Genomic DNA, 22,599 nt, shown 5'->3' with positions numbered 1-22,599 from the left:
TCAATAAAACAAGCTTGAGTTCCAACAACATGCATAGACCCATAAATGTCATAGATTTGGCTTGAAGCCTTCAATAACCAAACTCCACCTAGATGTAAAGACATTTCATTAATTCGGCAGTAGCACATTAATTTAACGTAAGATCGGAGAACATCGACGCCTACCTATCGCATCGCGAACCGAGATCACAAAATAAAAATAAAGAAACGAACAACACGTCTAGAGGCGGGCAGTTTACATAAACATAGAGATCACGCCCCCAGTCAAAACATTCAACAGAGAACGCATAAAAATATAAAAATAACTAAAGTAAGACACCGGTCCGGCTAGAGAAGTAACCGAAAAATCCTGTCTGTATAATTACGTGGAGCTACCACTCGATCTACCGGCGAGCCAATTTAAATTTACTGCGAACGGCGCACGTGTCCTACAAAATGAAATCCCACTACCGCAGAGAAACACGCACGGAAAAAAATTGTAGAAAAATATACCGCAGGCGCCACCCCCTGCACGTTAGTGGCTGCTTGCTTCAACCACGCCTGTTTCTAAGCGCTACTATACCTTGCTCTGTCTCACTCACTGGCTGGGCGTATAGCCGTCTCGACTGTGTATGCGCGGCCGCCGGAAAACGCCAGCTTTTTCGTCAGTACGCGTTGGTGCGTCGCGCGTGTCGGGTGTGTTGTACCGCCGTCGCGGTGTGTTGTGCAGTGCCGTGTACAGGGTGCCGAAGTGGCGGGTTTCCTTGCCGCAGGACGGGGGGCCCATGCCCCCTTTCATCAGCACCACATTGGTAAAAGTTAGTGTCCTGTGTCATTGTTAGACTGTTACGTGGAGTGCTACTATGCCGTATGGAGGTTGTTGTCATCATGTTATGCTTTTTTTTCTATTATATTTATGTAAATACATCGTATCTGTGGTATATATGTATAACATATTGTTGTATTCGGTACATTTTCTTTTCCTTAATGTAATTTTTATAAGTTTTTCCTGTTGTCTGTTGATATCAATTTTTTGTGAGTCAGAATGTTCATCATATCTTGTTGGTGTCTTAGATGTTAAGATATAACATTATAATCTTCATCAAAAACAAACCAATTAACTTGAAATATTAAATCTACTTTTTCTTAGAAAGGCTACCTTAATTGAAATCTATGTCTAACAAACTAATCCTAATCATAGATTAGATATAATCTTCTGATGTGCTTGTATTAAATATTAATAGCCAACGGTTTGAGAATCGGCTCTTATGTTAGGCCTAGACTGCACAAGATAGGCCTACGCTTTTCGCACATAATTTTGCAACAAAGATGCCTCAATTTTATTCTCTCTTCAATCTACTTCACTTTTTAATAACTCAAATACTTCTCCTTAAATATAAAAATGTCTTCCAGTGTTAAGTAAACAACATTTTGTATTAACTAGATGCGGTATCTTCTTCAAATGAAGTATCTTGCATTTGCCGTGTCTATCAATCGTAACTAAAGACATAACAAAATGCAAATTACATACACAACTATTGAAGACAACATTTGCATAAAAAGCTTCTACGAAGACCGACAATAGTAAATACATATCTACTACATATGCATATGTATATAAGATAAGAATTATTTAATCTAACAATGATTGCTTAACAAGTCCGTGACTATCACCTGTATTTGATGATTCCTTGATTTTGATTTTACTTGTATCAATTTCGAAAATTCCTTCGTCACCTGTTCCACCCGGGTCCCTTTCTTTGGGCACCCAGATAAAAGGTACTGTTAGCTAGTCTTCCGCGAAAAATAGATGAGTAATTTTTGAGCAGTTCTCTTATTTCTCTACCCCCATAGGTAACATAATACAGTTAGGTTTTAGTCCTGTTAAAAGTTCCATAGAAATCTATAGGTAAAATCTTATGTAGTATTTATAGGTACAAAATGCAAAACAATTAACAAATGATTTATTACCTATACAATACGAGTAACTTGACTAACAAGTGGTTATAAAGAGACATGCAATCAATGAAATTATGAAAATAATAGGTAAGCAAATATTCATTCACAAAAAAAGAAGCCACTAAAGAAACAACACATTTTTGACCCGAGCCCACAAAAATAGACAATTGTATTAAAAAAATCATAATACTTTTGTGAATGAAAGACCACAAACGGGTAAAGCTAAGGAAACCTTAGATAAGCTTCTTATAACACTTTTAAAACATTCAAAACTTTTCTCCCTGCCTCAACGGAACACAAAACAATACTTTAAAAAATATAATCTTCCAACTCCTAAAGTTTTATACAAATCCTTTTTAGGATCAACTGTATATCTACCTTTTTGAGGAATTAGAAATGATCGCCTATTCTTCTAGTGTTAAGAAGCTTTTTATATGCATAAAACAGTTAAGTAGTGTTTGGTGTAAAATCCAAGAATGCTTGAAGTGGTGTGGAACAGTGTAGACTAGATTCTTGAGTGAGTTTTTGGCAAATTGAAGTTTCTAACTTGAATATTAATTATAAGTACATTTACCTTTTATATAATAGAACTAAATAGTGCTTAAGCTTAACCAAGCATATGTGATGCCGATTACATATTGTCCTGACGTTGGTCCAGGCGATTTTATCTAACACCTCTAACTTCAAAAGAAAGATGAATATATCATCCACATAAAATATTTCATATGCACTGTGTCAAAGCATTATTATTTGTCTCAAGAATATTATCATACCTTTAAATCGCCTGTATTTTTATATGCTACCAGTAAATGCTACTGCGTCATATGTAATTCAATGTCATCCATGAACATAGGCAATATAAAAATAACTCGTACTTACAACTATTAAAATCATATAACAGTTAGATTTGTTTCAGTCTTACCCGATACATTACTTACATATTGAAAAAGACTGTAATTTGATTTCTTTGCATGATTTAAAATTTCAGATACAAGTGATATTAGTTTCATATAAATATGTAACTAGAAACAAAATGATATAAGAAGATTTGTTAGTAAGTCAAGGATTTACACAAATCGGCTTAACAGATTGATACTGTACTTTCACTATGGGATTACTTAAGTTATTTATAATCCCTTGATCGGCGACGTTCGCTGACAACGAGGAAGATGTGTTCAAAGTTTAAAAGTAGAACAAAGCAGTTTTTAAAAATAACTCTCTGATATTTTTCCTTCCTCAATCATATACTCTTCTAATAATTTAACTTTTAGTTCTTTAAATATAATATCTATGCTTGAAATTATTTGACAGTTTAGCATTGAACAGACGTTAATCCCTTCAACATTATTTTCCATACAGGTATAGGTACTCTAAAATTATTATTAGTAATACTTCTTTTCTCTATGAAGGCATTAGTTTTGGTATACTCTAGTAACACTCTTCATGGGTAATGACAAATTCTCTTGAGAAATTCTCTAGACGGGAAGAATAAACACTGATTTGTCTCTAAATTGTTGCTTAGGATCGGTACTTTTGGTTTCTTTGGTTAAAATACAATCGTCAAATTGTGATAACCCGTAGGTTTCAAATATCCCAAAATTTATTATGGAATTTACAATCCTCGAGGTGAAAAAAATATAATACTAGGTTTTGCCCGCAACTTCGTTCGCGTGGAATAGTGACTACCAGCAGATTTTTGATTTGACCAATAGATGGCGCTATATGTCCGGAATATTTTTTTTTAATAAAAACTATCCTATGTCCTTTCTCAAGTTTCAAACTATGTCTGTACCAAATTTCACACAAATCGGTTCAGTAGTTTAGGCGTGAAGAAAAGACAGACAGACAGACAGAGTTACTTTCGCATTTATAATATTAGTTTGGATTAAAGGCTAAAATTTCAACCTAGCGTCAAAATAATTGTATGGGGAGGCTGACACAGACGTGTTATAGTCGATAATTTGAGGACGCCCATGTTTTTACACGGTTTTCAAGCTATCACTCTTTTAAATATTTTCTAGGTACTATGAAAGCACCTTGATTTTTTGTAGGGTATCTTTAAAAGAGGTATACTGCTTTACCGACGGCAGATTTAATGTCATCCAAATTCATTTTCAAATCGTTCACTGCTTGTCTATAGGTATTGATTATTCTTTTGTTAATTCTTAAAACCGATATTACTTTGTTTTTTAGTACAAACACCTGTGCTTGCGGTGAAATAATAAGTAAGGTTTACTCATTAGTTAGCCCGGATCCTTGTGCGTGTAAATTGGTTCAGCGGTTTCTGAGATAATTGAAAGGAAAACAGAGATACAAGAGTTAAAATGTTGTTTTAATAAGTTTGCACTTTGTTTGAGTAGTTGTGAAATTTTTGTTAGATGTAATTATGTGGTTTTTACACGTGGTTTATACTTAGTGACTTAGTGATCCTTTATTTTTTCGATACTTTCGCTGCACAAAATACTAACCTAAGAACAATTTTGGTTTTTGCCATTTGAAATCCTGGTTTCTTTCAGGTGGTGGTAACATAATTCAGAATAGGGACATTATCGTGTTTTTTAGGTGTTTAAAACAACAATGAACTTGAGTAACGACCGTTGTGTTTTCCATACAATGCAGTAATTTACAATTAAATAAGATTGACTTTAATCAGGACGTTTTTGAAAACAATATGAGGTTTATTTTTCGTGAAAAGTGGGTGACTTTGTTACCGTATGAACTTTACAACTGTCTAGAAAAAAATAAGGTTCTCTATTCGCATATTTTCCTTTTTATGAAGGCGTTGGTGAATTATGTTCTCATTGAGCTACTTTTGCAGTTGCAATCACTAAATTCAATTTGACATTCCAAGATCAATTTAATCTACTTAACTATCTCGCGATCTGCATCACTCGGAGCATTTATCATAATCTTAAACCGCTCAGTAACAGAGATAACACTGTCAGATTAATATTAATACCAAAATCCACAGGCTAAACAGCGTGACAGCGGTACAATTTTACCGAAGAATCACACGCACCGCCGAATATCCATAACGGCTATTACCCCGTCACAGAATTGTGAACGCGACCGAAATGGCGCGCGACCAATCGGACGTTCAGATTTAAATATGGAATGTAAAACCGCGGCGACCTTCATAAATTCAGCCAATAAATGTCACATGTGAAAAAAGTATTTTTTCTGTTTTTTTTTTTTTTTTTACAAAAGGGTGCTCGGTTCACTTGTCGTTTTGATATTTATAAGGTGCAATAACAATGTGATGTGTCAAAGTTGTGTATGAGGAATTGATAAAAGGAGGTTTTATTTATCTGTTGGGCTTTTAAATACTCGAACTGTAAAACCAGCCAGCGTTTAGCTAAGTATGAAGTAGTTGACAAATTCTCTGATATCCGCTAAACAGGTGCTTGGTCAGTAAATCTTAGATGAGCCTTTGTCCAATCGATTCTCCCGTGCTAACCATTCTTCTTTATTATTCCTTCTGTGCGAGCAGTAAACAGTTAAACTTTAACACGAGCCATTTCCTAAGGCATAGTTACAGCTCACGGATACTTGTAACCTTGCGTTATTTACAATCCAGCAGTTTACCTATTCCTGGCTATCACGAGTCGCTAACCGATCGTAACTTGGCAGTTAAACGGAAAATCTAATTGAAATTTATCTGCTTCTGGTAAGAAATAAGTGCTTGGTACATTGGTACCTAGGTAGCGGTGTAACACCCGTACCGGTAATAACATATATGCTAATAAAATTTTATTCAAGCTAAGCTTTATCGGTCGTAAAACTCAATTCCATTATGTTTGCTTCCAGTGCTACCAACTTTATGATGGACGAACTATTGAGTAGGTAGCGTGTAGGTACACCTATGGCACATGTAGGTATATAGTTAGGTACATGATTTACGTACCTAGTTTATGTATGTACGGTTTACGTGTTTTCAGTTAGTAGCTGGACTATAAATCCCTGTTTCCTGGATTTGTTGTGTTCTAAACGTATTTTACTATTGTTTGTTACTTGTGAAGGAATATGTTTTTCCATTGAAATATACTTTAATTGGCTTCAATACTCGAATGATCATCTATTGATAATGTTGCCAAAATTCTTAGGTTGTTCATCAGACTTAAAATAATATTATGTTTAACCCACACTTAATGCGTTGAAATCAAATGTTAGCGCTGTGACTTTGTATATTTGTGAGCTATAGAAAAGTTACACTTAAGATAATAAAGTTGCAATGTTTGGCTGTTTTGATATCAAGACTTTCATTCCAAAAGCAAATCTCTGTTGCTACTAGCTACTATTTTTCAGACAATCAATCAACCCTTATTCGTATTCCTGTTAAATATATGGAAAACAGTTTCATAGATTTAACACGTATAGTAAATATTCCATGAAAACTCAAGCCTGTCATTCAAATCACATTGTCACTCTGAAACTATGCATTTGAAGCCTCTTACGTGCACCTGTTTCATACCGATTTTATCAATTTACACTGTATTTTAGTAATGACTGGCTTATCTTCAGAGCGGTAATGTTACCACCACGTTACCACTCACCCAAAGACCTATCAAGACATTTCTCCCTTTACTGGGGGTATGTCATCTATGTACTCATTATCTTCTAACATCCCTCCTTCTCCGTGGCGAAGCAGGCTGCGAGAAGCCGATCCTGGACAAGTTACTACTCACTCAAAGACCCTATCAACACATTTCTCCCTTAACCACCAACTTATCATCTTTTAAAGCCCCTTCTTCTCTCAGGACGTGTCAAGCCATTACTCCCTTTACCTTCAACTCATCTTTTTCCCCAGGACGTGGCGAAGCAGGCGGCGCGATGGCGTGCGCCGGCTGCGAGAAGCCGATCCTGGACAAGTTCCTGCTGCACGTGCTGGAGCGCGCGTGGCACGCGGCGTGCGTGCGCTGCGCCGACTGTCGCGCGCCGCTCGCCGACAAGTGCTACTCCAGGGACAACAAGCTCTTCTGTAGGAATGATTTCTTTAGGTATGTTCAAGTTCCTTAATCAAGTATTTTGGAAAACTAATTTCTAAGTATAGGTAGGTTAAGAGAACACAAGAAAAATCTAAACAGTAAAATTTAAAAGTTGGTAAAGCTTTCTTCAAAATCGGTGTTCCAGTTGGTGATGAAAATAGAAGTGCTCAGCGCATACCGTGTATTATAATATTTAGTATTCAGTGTGATGAAAGGAAGGGGCCTTCATAAATAAATGAGTGTGTTAAGGATAATGTAACATTAACCTAGTCATAAAGTAACATAAATCTATGAAGTAACTAACAAGCATAACAACTAAATATTTCTCATCGAATTATTTTTATTAGAATTTATCATTATATACTAAACCAAAGACAAAAAGACCATCCTTTACCTGTATTACCAGGTTTAAATGCAAACGTAACAAAACCACGTTAATACCTTCAACATACTATATCGACCAAAACCATCACTAAACACTACGAAACTAAATTCCTCAGCCAAAGCGTCGACTTGCAAGACTCTAACCGCCATATTAGGTTCGACGCGAACTTGCGATTACTTCGCGAATTTTGGAATGGAACGTTAACACGGCTCAAAGTTTTGCACGCAAAGACGATTTGGTGCACACGAAGGACTTTTGATTGACTTTAGTAGCACACACGTGATTGCTAGCCTATGTAATTTAGTGATTGAAACACTGTTTAATGTGCTCGTGTTAGCAAGGGTTAGATGTCTGACGCAATTGCGAGATGCTGTTGTTGTGTAGCTAGCTTTATGTTAAGATGGACCTAATATCGTTCCCTGCGGTATTCCTTTTCGAAACCACTGAAGTGATGTTTAGTTTTGATATTTTTCATTAAGGAAATGATGCCCCATTCTTCACTTCTCAGCGCCTATGCATTTTTTTTCAAGTAGCTCTCGAAGGATAGGATTATTGCCCATTTTAAGTAGGTACAAAAACACAATCAAACGTGTGGCTCAAAGTAATGATAAACTAGTGATGTCTTGAAATAACTATTTGCCTTATACAGTATTTTTATTACTTTTAAAACATTTATTTTTTAGCATTTAGTCTTTAAGTATTAATAATGTCTATTAACGGAAAAACCAATGACTGAAGCCATCGGTTTGGCTTTTGATGTTCAGTTACTAGGTGGGTAGGTATAGTTTTATGTGTTCTATCGACTTTTCAGTTTTTTTTACATCTTGGGCAGTCGTCACGGGTTGTCAAAAGCCTGGAGAAGCCCGGGTGATTGTGTTTAGTTGAGAAGGTCAGATAGGTAGCTGCTTCATATGAAAATAGTACTCAGCTGCATCCTCCCAACATAGGAAAAAAGCTAGGCCGATGATTGTTTTTTTTTTGGGAGGGGCTGTATATGGGTAAAAATAAAAGATTCTAAGAAAGATATTAAACGGGCTGGCTATCAACCAGTCACTAGTGGTTTCGTACTTGGTTAGCTATTGCAATTAATTTCATCCATACAAGGTCTTTCAATCATTTGCGAAGAACCTACTGGAATTCCATTCATTCCTATTAATTGGTTTCTAGTTTCTATAAGTCTTTTTTGCTTAGAATGGATAAAAAACTTATTTACATACGCATCATCAAAGAACCATTTGAAGTTAAATGACAAACTGATATAAGTAGAAACAGTCGTCATCTAGTAATAATATTTAAATTACAATTCTTAAGTAACTTGTATGTTTGACACCGTATTTATTATTACTGAGGAATTTGCCATTGCTAGGGTAAGGCAACTTATTGCTTAGAAGATTAAGTCAATGTTTTTAAATTTTATGAAATTATTTACAGCAGGTGAAGTTAGGGCCTTGCGTGACAAAAATTGCTAGAAAAGAATTTAAAGGTACCTTGTTAAAACAGTTGGGTAAAACATTTCAACAAGGCATGGAAATCTTTATTAATTGGCAGTTACTTGTTTTAGTTATACCATGGTCTTAATTCTTGATAGACTAATCTATTTGCTATAGACCTAACAGATATACAATAATATGCTGCAAGTAAATTGGTAAAATCATGGAACAGAAGGTAGTCACGGTAGAATTGGAGTACCTAACAGAAATGCAGAAACATAATCTCATTAGATTCTTAAATCATATGCCTCAGTATATTAATGTTTTAATAGGTGTTCCGTACATTTTATCTTATTTGATAAATCATCATCATCTTATATTCGATGCCCACTATAGCAAATTTCAGGGAACCATCTCTTGCCTGGTCTTCAGCTTGAAGCATCTAGCATCTTCCTCACTGACACACAACCAAAAGGACCTTTATCAACAATTACTACTAATCCGACATTTGACCTTCATATCCACAAGGTTGCACAAACCTAGTCCTACCTCAATTAACCTATCCGACAATAACGAGTGTCCACAGACCGACAGATGCGGCTAATTATGTCATCATGTCCGTGACGTGTTGTCGACAAGCACGACAATTACCATCAATTCTCATTACGACACAAAAACTTTGTATTTTGTAGGTTTAGAGTCTACACTGCGAACTTTTAGTCGGCCGATAGCTTGTTTATGCTTTTTTTTAGGAAATCATCAAATGACCCGCTATGGGTACAGCGTGAGGGAGTGTCAGACTTTTACTGACTAAAACCCAACCATGTTCCTTCTTAAGCACTTTAGTACCTATGTACCAGGGCCGCGGTAACTCTTTTGAACAATCCCTCAGTCAGTTTGTTTGGATCTGTATGTAGATGAATGGAAGTGCGGACTATCAGGTATTTGGTCTCTATAAGGCGGTTTAAAAAAACTTCCCAACCATCGAGTCAACTGTCGGCCGACTGTTTAATGTACAGTGTATGGATACTCTTAGTGCTAGGGTACAGGGTGTCATAATTGGACCGTCTAGGGTTATTTGCAAAAAAAAAATTGAAATTCTTTCGAGTTTTTTTTTTAAATTAAGAGGACATTTCAAATTAAAAAAAAAGTTGTCTTTGAAGTTGATTTGCATGATGTGGCTAAACTACAATATAATGAATTGCCTACAAAATAATATTTCACCAATAATTTGTAAATCTTGTCACTTCACAGCCATATATTACAAAAAACCGTAAGCAACAAATATGCCAGTGAAAGTTATATTTCAATCGCAAATATAGAAGAAAACGTTGACCAATAAATCAATAAAAATCTTTGAACTTGTCTACAATAAAACCAGTTTACATTTTAAAATCAGAGTTTCTATTTTTGACGATTATTATCGATTCAAAGTCATTTCGTCATGATGTGTTAGTAAAGAATTTTGTTATGACAGGTGACCTTTCTGTCTTTTAATTCAGACTGCAATTTGATGCAGTGACGCAAATAGATCTTGGTTTATCAACTCTTAATATTGATTGAGTGCTAACAGTTATAAATATCTACTAAGTAATATGTATTTAATAAGTTGAAGCTAAAGGATGTTTTTATCTCTATATTAGACTAGCCGTTTTCCCGCGGTTTTACCCGCGTTCCGTGGGAGCTACTTCCCGCACCGAATAAAATATAGCCTATGTTACTCGCAGATAATATAGCTTTCTAATATAAAAGAATATTTAAAATCGGTCCAGTAGTTTTTGAGTTTATCCATTACAACCAAACAAACACAGTTTTCCTCTTTATAATATTAGTATAGACTAGCTGTTCTCTCTGTTCTATCCATGTCGTTACGGGACCTTTACTCGTACCCGGATAGTTTCGCATGCTTTAGAGCAAACAAACAAAAAAATAGGTAAGGTATAGATTAATAAAAAATAGGAATAGAAAAACCCAAAACCAGTTCAAACTTCATCTAAAGACCAAAATTGACCAAAAGAATGGGGATTAGAAATAAATAGCTAAATTACATGGCGCCAAACTTCAAAAAAGGAACGATTAAAAAAAAAACAATTTTGTCGCAGGTCAGGTAAGAGCGGAAAACGGTTCACTTACGTCTTCCGCAACTTAATGGTTTAATTTACCTTATGTTGTCTTTAGGGTTCTCTGAGAAAAAAGATGATGGTTCTAACAGTAAGTCAAATTCATGGAATTTATCATCCATTTTTCTAATCCACACAGTAGGTACCTATATTCAATGTTTTGATAAAAATTATAAATGAGGAAGGAAAATATTCTATCTTTCTGCCAGGGAATTAATATACCTAGGTACATAGCTTTACTAAGAGATTTATCTTTGATTTGAAAATCTTTGAGTACCTCACTTGTCACAGTTGCCACTGTCACATCTTTTCAAAACTAAATAATTTTGGTCATCCTAATCCCTATGTGCGGATGTTAGGACTTTAGGAGTAGATATCAAGTCTATTATTTTAAAGACGAAAAATTATAATTTATCATACTTACACTATTGTCTGCAAATAAGAATGACTTAGGTGCCAAATACTCCATAAATAAGTATCATAAGAAAGTAAGTAACACCCAATAGGAGACAGTATTAAATCCTGTGTTTATTTGGTAATTAATATCGAAAAGCAGGGTTTGTCAGATGTTGGCGCCCATAATCTTACAATAGTTATTGTTATCTTAATATTACGGCAAGCTCTTAGCAATGCACTATGGTACTATGCCATTAAACCTATGCTGATGTATCGTTAAATTGGAATAAATACTGTTTATTACGGCCCCCACGTTATTGCCACATTCTACAGATATTAAAAGGAACAAACTATGATATACCTACCTATAAGAAAATGCTATTTAATTAAATTCTTTACATAAAGGTTTCCGTATCGTTTGATCATATGTATTTTTTAAAGTTAAAACATTAACATAATATAATTAAAGTGCAATAAATGCTAAAAGCGCAAATATTTTATTTTTATTCATTTATAAAACTGAATACTAGTAAAAACTTTTTTAAATATCAACTTTATTTAATGACATTATACTCTATGGTGACATTTCGGCTTCCTCAATATAAGTGATGTCATTTCCGTTGTTTGACACCCCGCCATTATTGTGTTAGTTTTGAATCCACGATGATGCTACAAAACTTTTGTGGGACGATTAAGTAATTATGTTATAACAATTGTTCATGATTTTACTGTGTAGTTAAATCAGGGAGTCCATTAATTTATTAAGGTGTTTTTTCTTCAGATACATGTGTCACGCCAGATTATTTTTTGGTCATGTTGTCGTTTTTGCGAATTAAGTGCCACAAAACCCTGTCAACAAATAAACTGTAATATATTCCTTAACCTATAAAATTAAATACTTCATCATTATGTACATATTTCCCTAAATAATTCATCGCAAATGTCATCGTAAAATCTTGTTTGTTGAATACGAGCGCCATCTTGATTATAACCTCAAAACACCTGTCATACTTCAATTTTAATGTCATCAGAGGACGACGTAAATCATGTTTAGCTGGAATTGTCTTAAAAATAATTTGAGAGAGCAAAAGGTTTTGCCTGAAGGCATTGCAAACTCAGCTAAGGCACAGCGCATAAAACATTCACGATGACGCGAACACAATTAAAAAATGAAGCAGAACGCTTTGCCAGACTCAAATTGATGAATGTTATAATCAATTAAAATTGTTTCGGTTAGATTTTTAAAGTTTTAATAATTGAAGCTTAAATAAGATAGTCCTGTGTTGAGATTCATCAAAAATTGTTAGTACTAAAGAGTCAAGCAGTGTCGGCACTTTAAAAGTTTTGGTATTACAGCGATCGTGTTCTCAATTCAAAAGAAAATAAAATTATGCGATTATTTTAAAACGTTAGGTACTGCATTGATTGAAGCTATTCCAAATTTAAGTTTTGTTCCATCTCAGTCGTTCATATTTTCACAAACCGCAACTTTCACCTTGTTCTGAGTTCCAAATTTAAACTTTTCTCAAAATTGGCGGCAAAAGTTGAGATATTACATGGCGAGGTGCCAGCATCATGCAGTCAAACCGAGTTTATGTTTTATTCATGCGGCCTCCATCGTTTATGCAAATGTACCTGATAATAATTCAATGTGATGATAAAATATATAAAAAAAAAACAACATTGCAGCAGAATTGCTTGTTCGCAATGTATTTAGAAATAAATGTAAGGGTTTGTTATGGAGTTGAACACCTATTTAGTAAATGATTAGCACCGATAAAGGATGATGATGATGTGTTCGCTGCAATAAGTGTTGAAAATAATGTTTTGTTAATAACTCCTTTCTCGTCAACATGAGCAACTTTATTTAAAAAAATGAAATGCACGCATTAAATATGACATAGGCGGACTTAATGCCATAGGCATTCTCTTCAGTCAACCTTAAGGTGATGAAAAAGTAATATGGTAGATGCACACTAAGAAATATTAAACGAAAATAACTATAAAAATCTTCTTTTTCTTCTTAGCGTTTATCCCGTCTTGTGACGGGGTCCGCTTTCCGTATCTTCTTCTTCCACTTCGCTCTATCCTGGACATCTTCCTCCTCAAGTTCGCAGATTTTCATATATTTCTTAAAATAACTATAAAAATATAGTTACCTAATAGATACTGGTTGTTTTATAAATCCGTGCCGTGTATTTCGGTATGAAAACCTCCTTGCATTGAAATGGCGTCATGATAAATGTGATCCTGTTACAAGTTATGAATGATATTACGTGAGATGGATTGTCTGGTACCTGTTCACTTACTTACTACCTACGCATCGCCTACCTTTTCGCAACTGCATGCATAGAACCTGCTTTCCGTTTTTAAAGAGGGAAAATTATTTGTCAGGCAGCTAACACTATGACAGCTTTTCTAATTTTTTTTTTACATCTGGTCTGCTGGAAGAGATTTCATTAGTAAATTGCAATACCTTTGTACTATTTTATGTTAGGTCTACTTCTTTCATGTGTTTAATGTGTACATAAATGGTTAAATAAATTAAAAAAGTATACTATTAAAACAACATTTTAATAGTCAGTCGTCATAGCAGTATCTGGTCTAGTCCGTATTACAGAAGTATTAATTTAAAATCAATATTAAAATTTGTCTAAAGACTAAATTAGCGGTAGTTGCTCAATAATTCTGATATACAAACTTTTTATGATTTTGGCACGATCATGTACGTTTATTTTTCAATTAAACACGAGTATCATAAAATCTTTGACCAAATAATATACCTGTCGAAATTAAAATCTAGATTGCAACCACGAATTGTGATTAAATTCCTAATATCTTAGTTTCTACGTGACCCTTGACTGGGGATTATTTCGAAACCATAATGTCCATAATTCGAACTCATCGTAAATCATTAATCGGTGGCAATTATCATATCTTCGAAAATATTGCTCTCATACATAATTAAGCGTGTCTGATCGTCTGTGAACCTTGTGTAGTTTTTAATATTATATCAGAATATTTAGTTAGACTACTTACGAATGTTATGACTAAGCAGTTTCGTCAATCTTTGCAAATATTTTGATTGTATTGAAAATTAGCGGTCCAAAATTTGGAAGAATTTTGCCGAAACCATCCAAATAACACCCCAAAAGACAAAAATTTCGTTTCACAGGAAATACAGAATTTTCTTTTGGCATTCGGACTTACACCCTATGCATTTAACAACCCGTATAGACAACTACTATCTTTGTACAAAATCAAAAATTTCAAAATGATCACAGACAGCGCCGCGGGATGAGAATCGTTTAAATAATTATCTAGAAGTTCTGGCCCACATTGCTAAGCTAAAATAACATAAAATATGAATTGAAGCCGTTCGCGGGAACTTAAATCTATCAAAAACGACGATTAACATTCATTAGACCGCTACTAGACGGCCGACTTTTTTTCTATAATCGCTCACTGTTATAATCTTTGGAGTTCGGAATAAAAAAGTTTGGTACTTGGAAACTTTGGACTTTGTGCTGTGGTTTTTCCTTCTCAATAAAAAGAAAGATTTTTAGCTCAATTTGAATAGTAAATAGAAGATTTATGGGATATTTTTTTATAGACTCGTTACTTTCGATTTGACTATTGCTGTCTAGAAACCGTACATCAGAAGTTATTTACTTGTAGTTAATTATGAAAACATTAGCAAAGGCCGTAAAGACTGTCTAATGTCTAATACTAAACGCATCTTGTTCCCATCGATCGCGCCTGACCGGATTTTGAGCCGAAAGCATTAATCATAGTAATTTGCATAACTTAACATGTCATCGATGTACACAAAATCTCTCTGTTGCCTTTTAAGTGGGGCTCCACTGACGTATAGTTTTTACTTCTATAACTAATATAAGCATTTTTTTTAGTAGTGACGTACTGTGTTTTGTTAGTTGTATTGGTTGACCAGAATGTCTATAGTTGCGGCATTTCACATGTCAATGTGAACTTGCTAATACGCCTGCCGTAAGTCTATCACGGTGATAAGTTTTTGCTTAGGTTACGTTAGTGATGTATTTCAGTAAGTTGTGTTGGTCTGTCATCGCGCATGGTTTGACGAAGAAATTACTATCCATGCATCACAAAATATTATTAAAATTACATGTATTGGAAACGTCTTCATCAAAAATCATTGCAAATATGACATATTAAGTATCCAATGCGCAACTGTCGTGTTTATTGACATCTCCGTCGGCAATACCTCAAAAAGTGGTTGCGTCACTATCGATGTCAATATTTTTGAATATTTTAACATAATTTACTTTTAGGTGATAGAACGATCATCAGAATGATGCCAACAGTATTAGAATGTCGCTACGTCGAAACCCGTTGCACAAAAAACTACGACAATTTGATAGACGCAAACTTTTTATTTATACTTTTTTCTAGACTCGATAAAGCACAAACAATCTACCTACTATGAATAATATTTAGTTTTGTATTAGTTTAGATAATTACAATCTGAAGCTTTCGTATTCGTTCACATATAAATAACCTCATATAAGTTAGAAGTATAGGTTCCTTTTCCAAACATCTTAGAGCTCGTACTGCAAAATATTGTCCATCATAAATCTATAATGTATAGTTTTGGTCTAAAACTTAAAAAAATAAGTTGGTTAAATTTATAATTTGATTTAGTAAAATACTTTTTGTCTTTTGTTTACAGGCGATACGGAACAAAATGTAGTGGCTGCGGCCACGGCATCTCCCCGTCAGACCTCGTCCGCAAAGCGCGCGAGAAGGTGTTCCACCTCAACTGTTTCACGTGCCTCGTGTGTCGGAAACAGCTGTCCACCGGCGAAGAGCTCTACGTCTTGGACGACAACAAGTTTATATGCAAAGAGGATTATCTCGCCGGGAAGGCGCCGACACAGCATTGTAAGTTCTTCATTCCAAATTTATTACTTGTAACCTCTTTACAATCCCTCTGTATTTCCTCAAATATATTTAAAACTTTTATTGGATATCAACAGATAAATAATATTTTATTTATGAACGCACTCTCTCAAATGCCGCCGCGGTTAACGGATGCTTATCGATGAACGCATCCATTGATGAACGGCCGTGCAATTAAAATGTGAAAGTTGGTAGCACTTGTTCCAATTTCAAATTAGACAAGGTGGAGCTTTACTATACCAATAGCGCGTTGTGAAAGGAAATCAGAATAGTAACGTGTGGCAACGTCGCAGGTCAATGTCGCTAAAATAAAATCAACCAGATAACTTCGAAATTGCTCTATTCTTGTCTCCGATCTAGACTATACACTATTTACGTAAGCCCAATCAAACATCGACACACGCCAGTCACGTTAACAATCACTTCCAATGTTGCTATATGAAAAAATAAATGAGGTCTTTTATTGTCCTCACTCGTTCTCGGACCCAAATCGATGCAGAATAATTACTTTTCTAAAACACGACCACGTCTCCTTCAATTTACGAACGTGACATGTGAGAATTGCATTCTCAATTTTAAATGCGTTTTTTATTGTTTAAGAACGTATCATGGCAACAATAAAACTCGGAGCACCCATTTTGAAATCGGATTTTTCGATCAATACGAACCGTAACAGAATCCAAGTGGAAAAAAAGAAACAAAAAGTCGAAGGCGTCGGACAAAAAGCCAACCGCATTACACATTAGCCACGTCTCCACGCGGTAGTGCTGTAGACATCTTTTTTTTTTACTTTTTTTATTTACCGCTTTGTCGAAGGCAACACCTTGACGTGAGGATGAAAAAACTGACGGATTGTAGGCAAGATGTGGTCGTGAGCTGCGGCCCATTCAAATATAGGTACATGGAGTACTAATATTGTGACTGGCACCCTTTGGAAAGAAATCTGGGTGAAACAGCAGCTGTAGAAGTACATAGAACCTCTTTATTTCTTTTCAAACTATCACTGGCCTATAACAGAGTCGCATATTTCTAAAGCTCACTTGGTATGGACATCCGGAATTTCTGGTTTTATTGACTCAATTATTACGTACTGAATGTTAATATATTCCGTTTGCTACTGTACTGTACTCTCTGTCGAGTAGCTCTAAAAGTGAATAAGAGATTAACAGAATATACCATTTACATTTCACCTTTGTGTCTTTTGTTGTGGAAGTTGAAAATGCATTTGACACATTATAAAAATGAAAAATTTATCGCTTTTTTAACCCAAAAATAGAAACGTTATGCTTTTTTTTGATGGTACAAAACACTGGTAAGTAGATCTCGATAAAAAAGTACTAAGCATGAAAATCAATTTAAAAAAAAAAACGCTAAGCTTCTTCAAATAAGGCTTTAATATTATTTAAAAAAAAACTAGTGTTGTCCATGCTTTACCCACAACATGTGCTAGCCCGCGGCGCCGCCCGTGTTTGTTCTGTGTAATTGTGTTTATACATTGTTAGAATGGAATAATGTCGGCAAATAAACTGGAGAGCGGGATAGCGACGCGGCGGGACCAATCGCGCGGGAAAATTTACAGTGCCCGGGAAATGAAGGGTTGGGCTAGATTTAGTGGAATAAGATGAAATATTGATTCAAAAATTGAATTATGAAATTATTTTTGAAGCTTTAAAAAAATTAATATGAGATTGACTAACGAATAAATCCTAAACGGACAAACGGATAAGCTCCCTTTATTTCAAATACTCGTACAAATGCTTGGATTTATATCTCAAAAGTTTCTGGACAAACAATCAACACATTACCCTCCTTTGCAGCTCAATCGGGTAAAAATGGCACAAAATACTTTTATTCAACAATATTGAATTCCATAAAAATATAGCAATATAATCCTTTATACTCAAACTAGAGAATTTCTTAAAAGGAAAACACCGCTAAAACCACAGTAAAATTCAACTCATTACGAACGTCATAATATAATGTACTGAACCCACTTCTTAGTCTTGACCCTGCAACCAGATAATTTATTGATTATATTATTATGTACGATCATGCGTTGCAAATCTAAAATCCGAGTTACTCATAATACTCATCTCACATTAGGTTGCTATTGTAATTTTATTGATTGCCGTCTTGTTTTTTTCATTATTCTCAAAGTTCATTGGGTTCACGCTTTGCTTGTGTAGTTAAAAAAAAACTATGACGCATTCTAATTTTAAAACTATAGTTTCGTTGCACTGATGCCATATTATAAACAGTAAAAATGTATAGTTTGTTTCCAAAAAAATATATTATATGCATTCTAATTTCAAAACCAAAGTTTGCAACACGGATGCCATATCACCAATAAAAAAAATATTTTTAAGGATGCCATTTGCAAATATTGAGCGAAAAACAAAAAAGTATTAAATGCCAGTATCACAGCCAACCCTCCAGTGATCGTGCAATGATACGATAAGCCAAACAAGGAATTGTTTCCACCAGCTGAACTGAGCCCCACAGAGCAGTAGATTAGACCCTGCCCTGCATGCGAGGGTTAAGAAGCTTACGTGGTTATTGATACGGTTAATGCGAAATTGCGAAACTTTTAATACTTTGAAGATTTTATGGGGAGTTTAAGTTTTAGTACCTATGGATTTTTTATGAGAAATTGATGATAAGATTTTTTAATTTAATAATGAAGAATAGACATCAAGGCAAAATTATAATATATATTTTCTTCTATTTAAATATGTCACGTATTCCACAAAAAAAAACTATTTTCTAACCAAAACATTCTCAAACCCAAAATAATAAAGCCTTTTTCGATCCCCCAATCCCATTTCCTGTATGTGCATGAAGGTTGGATATCTGCGCGGCCCAGGCGGGCGGCGCGCGGCGATAGCTCGTATCAATCAAACGCACGCGCTCGCCAGTGAATAGGTGACCTTATCGCGACCGTGCCGCTGACGGGTAGCTTTTTCTTTTTCATATTATAGGGTTGGTATGAGGAAATTAAAATTTGTAGTTCTGTGTGTTCGGTTTTTGAAATTTGAATTGTGTTAGTTTGTAGTTCTTTTTCAAACATGATATTGATACAGTCTGAAAAAATGTTGTACAAAACACTGGTACTTATTTAGCTGCATCCCTGAGACTGGAAGCCGACCCCAATGTAGTTGGGAAAAGGCTCAGATGATGATGATTTTGCACTGAGGCTAAAATGCTAATATTAACAACAGTGCTCTGAGACAGTTTTAACATGCAACCGAAAAAGCAAATCCCAATTTATTTTAAACAAAACTTAATCCCACAGCTTATCAAACTACATGAACATTTATTTTTATTTCTTAAAACAACACAAAGATAATAGCAAACTGCTTTCGTTGGCGAGTGATCCCCAATAGGGTTGCACCCTCAGAATAAACTGCTGCTGGCTGTTTGTGTTGCAACCGATACGAGAACTGTTTGTTGTGGCCACGCTCTAGCGCGCCTCATTACGTCATACACTTGTTCCAGACATGAATATTTAAAAATCGATGAGCAAAAACATGATTCGATTTGTAAAATAAATTGAGCGATTTGTAAGGTCAGCGCAACACTAGTGAGCTACGCAATGTCGTTTGATGGACTGTTTTATTTAAAATTGTTTTAGCTACCTAGGTACTGTAAATAAATATCAATAATATTCTAATATTATGCTTTATTGTACTACGGCAAATGGCTAAAATCAATTATCACGGGTCCGTTAAAAGAAAAACAGTCGATTCTCCTTTTTGTCCTCTATAATTTTTTACTCGGGCTTCTGAACCCGCGAAATTGTTAGTCTGACGATTTCATGTTAATTACTGCAATTAGGCATAAGCCAGTTGTCGGTTCGGGATTTCTAATACAAAATACACAGCAATTTTCCAGCTTATTTTTTTATCTAAACAACAAGAATACTACGATTTCAGTAAAAGTATTCACGAACTCCAAATAACACGAATGTCAAGCGAGCGCGGTAAAAAAGTAAAACGCGAAATTTCAGACGTAAACAAAACCCTGAACAAGCCCGGGGGACGTTAGTTTGCGGGTTTTAAACCTTATGTCGAGGTGTTAAGAGCGGAGCGAGGTGCAGAGAGAAAGTTGTGGTTACAGCTATGTGCAGTCACGTAGAGACTCCGAATGGCGTGGAATGGAGGAGACCGATAGAATCCCATTTCGTGTCCCCTCCCTCCCCCCTCGCATCCCCCCCGGTAGCCGAGGGGGTGAGGCAGCCATTACTCCTGATTCTGCATCCGACGGCCCGATCGAGTTAATAAGACTGACAGCAGAGTATTATTTCAAAATCTTTTGAATATTCATTCGTATTTTTCTTGGAAATTACATCATATCTTACGCCCTCGTTTCAACAATAGAATTCTTCAAGAAAATGAAAAATACAAGTGTTTTTCTTATTTCATTAAAAAGTGTGTACGTATTCGTTCAGCAGCTATTGTATAAGTCCTTGCAGATAGCTCTCCATATTCATGATATTGAGATATTTTCAAGTAGTCATCTCGTACACGGCTACGTGGGCATAAATATACATAGATACAAAGTTAGTTTCATTAAACATTCTACTGGTCTTTTAGTTCGTCGATTTTCTTGAATGGTCAATGGAACGAATATGTTTAATCGTTGTTCGGCTCGTGCAGGCTATAATAGGTATAGCTGGTGCAGTGCGCCTGTGTTATCGAGGCGAGGTTGGTTTCACTGTCTAGTTATTGCTTCCCGCCTAACGTGGCCACTTCGATTCCCTCGTATGTCTGCCCATTAATTTTTATTTATCGTTAAAACGATCGATAGGTAGCGTGCTCGTAAACTGGCCGCAGTAAACGTTTATGTTTGAGTTTTATGATGTTTTAATGTAGCGTTTTTGAAAGCTCGCAAGTCCCGAGTTTCTATTTTATATGGACTCGTGGAATAGAATTATAGGCAGTAAAAACATGTCGAGGTGTGTGATAACCACGGCTCGGGATTTTAGTCTCGTCGCCTTGCAAAAATGACATTAATGGCTTTAATATAGGTGTAACTGTAAACTGATTTATGAGCAAAATATGGCCATGTAGAGCTGAATGCGTATGTAAAGTCATTATGTACAGGGCTGCGGAATGGAATAATTATGACAGGTGAACGGTAAATAGTAAAATGGAACGATCACGTACACACAAATAAAGACGGCAAAAAAACTAATCGGTCAACGATTTACAGCGTCAGGAGCGTACCCTGAGGGCAAATTATCGATAATCGAGCGACTAACCAAATAGCCGGTGTCGATACAAGTTATCGACAGTAATCGTTATAATCGCTAGTGGCGCGCGATTGTTGCCGCTCGCCATTACGGGACGTGAGCGCCGTTTTAATACTTAACCAATTTTTTTGACCCCTCACATCACGGAACATAAAACCTCCTTGGGTCCCTTCTAAACTAGTGATCTATACAAGTTTTTGTATACGCTTATTATTGAAATTATTATTTATTAACTGTAATTGTCGGCGACGTTTCGAGGGTTAAGTTCAGCGTTTAGCGTAATTTGGTCGGTTTGGCTTTTTGAGGGGCCTTATTAGTAATTATTTGTTGTCAAACCGCAGGGATTGAGGTGGGGGTAATTATTGCATTTATGACTACCATCGAAAATAATGTTTCCTGTCGGCACCCATAGACAGGTCTGAAAATGGGGCAATAGTAAAAGTAGATACAGCCTCCATTATAGATAAATAGTTGTTATTCCGAGTTATAATTAAACACAATTTTCATGCGTAAATCATTAAAATAATTATTTGTGATTGTTATTTTCGTTCTTATTTCCCGTTTTCAGTTCGTGACGCGGTTCTCGAAGAAGCCCACGCGTTCTTTTTTCAAATTATTTTTCTTTCATGCGCGAGTATTGTGCGCGGGTAAATGGCGTGAAATTGACGGGTGGCCAGTGTTTGCTGGCGTAAAACCTGAGCGTTTTAAAATATGGTCCCTGGAGGTTATACAACGCTAAATAATCTCACTTGATATTTTTAGTTTTACTTTGAGTACGAATTCAATAATAAATCTAGATTTCAGTATCTTTCAAATCTATAAAAATATCTTAGGTACCTACTCATTTTTGGAACTTAAGTGATTAAATTAAATTAAAAACACAACCGTTAACTGGTAGTTTTTAAATTGCAATTGACCACATTCTTTCAACTACCACTCCAATAATATCTGACCTTTAATATTTAAACTCAAAGATGTTATCGCACCTCCTTGTTTTTTTATTTAGCAAGTTAGTTTGAGACATAACAAGAAGCTTTGTGCACTATAATACTGGCCACCTCTATTGTCATGACAAGCTCTGAATTCGAAATTCAAACAAACAGCCTTCGTTGTTTTAATTTGCGTTCGACATTTAAATTGCGTTATACGCTGATTGA

The 22,599-nt window shown here is 35.4% G+C and overlaps 1 protein-coding gene across 3 annotated transcripts in view; it reads left to right on the top strand.

The window, feature by feature from the left end:
- Positions 1–713: 713 nt before the first annotated feature.
- Positions 714–22,599, top strand: part of LOC110370938 (LIM/homeobox protein Lhx1) — a 62,889-nt gene continuing 41,003 nt past the window's right edge. For all 3 annotated transcript variants that reach the window (XM_021326954.3, XM_021326953.3, XM_021326952.3), the window contains exons 1-3: positions 714–854; positions 6,745–6,934; positions 15,962–16,173. In XM_021326954.3, coding sequence (XP_021182629.2) covers positions 842–854; positions 6,745–6,934; positions 15,962–16,173 — 415 coding nt within the window. In that variant the 5' untranslated portion in view covers positions 714–841. The remainder of the gene's footprint in view (positions 855–6,744; positions 6,935–15,961; positions 16,174–22,599) is intronic.

Source organism: Helicoverpa armigera, chromosome 22 (assembly GCF_030705265.1).
Source record: "Helicoverpa armigera isolate CAAS_96S chromosome 22, ASM3070526v1, whole genome shotgun sequence".
NCBI lineage: Eukaryota > Metazoa > Arthropoda > Insecta > Lepidoptera > Noctuidae > Helicoverpa > Helicoverpa armigera.
This window is presented reverse-complemented; position numbering and strand designations above follow the sequence as displayed.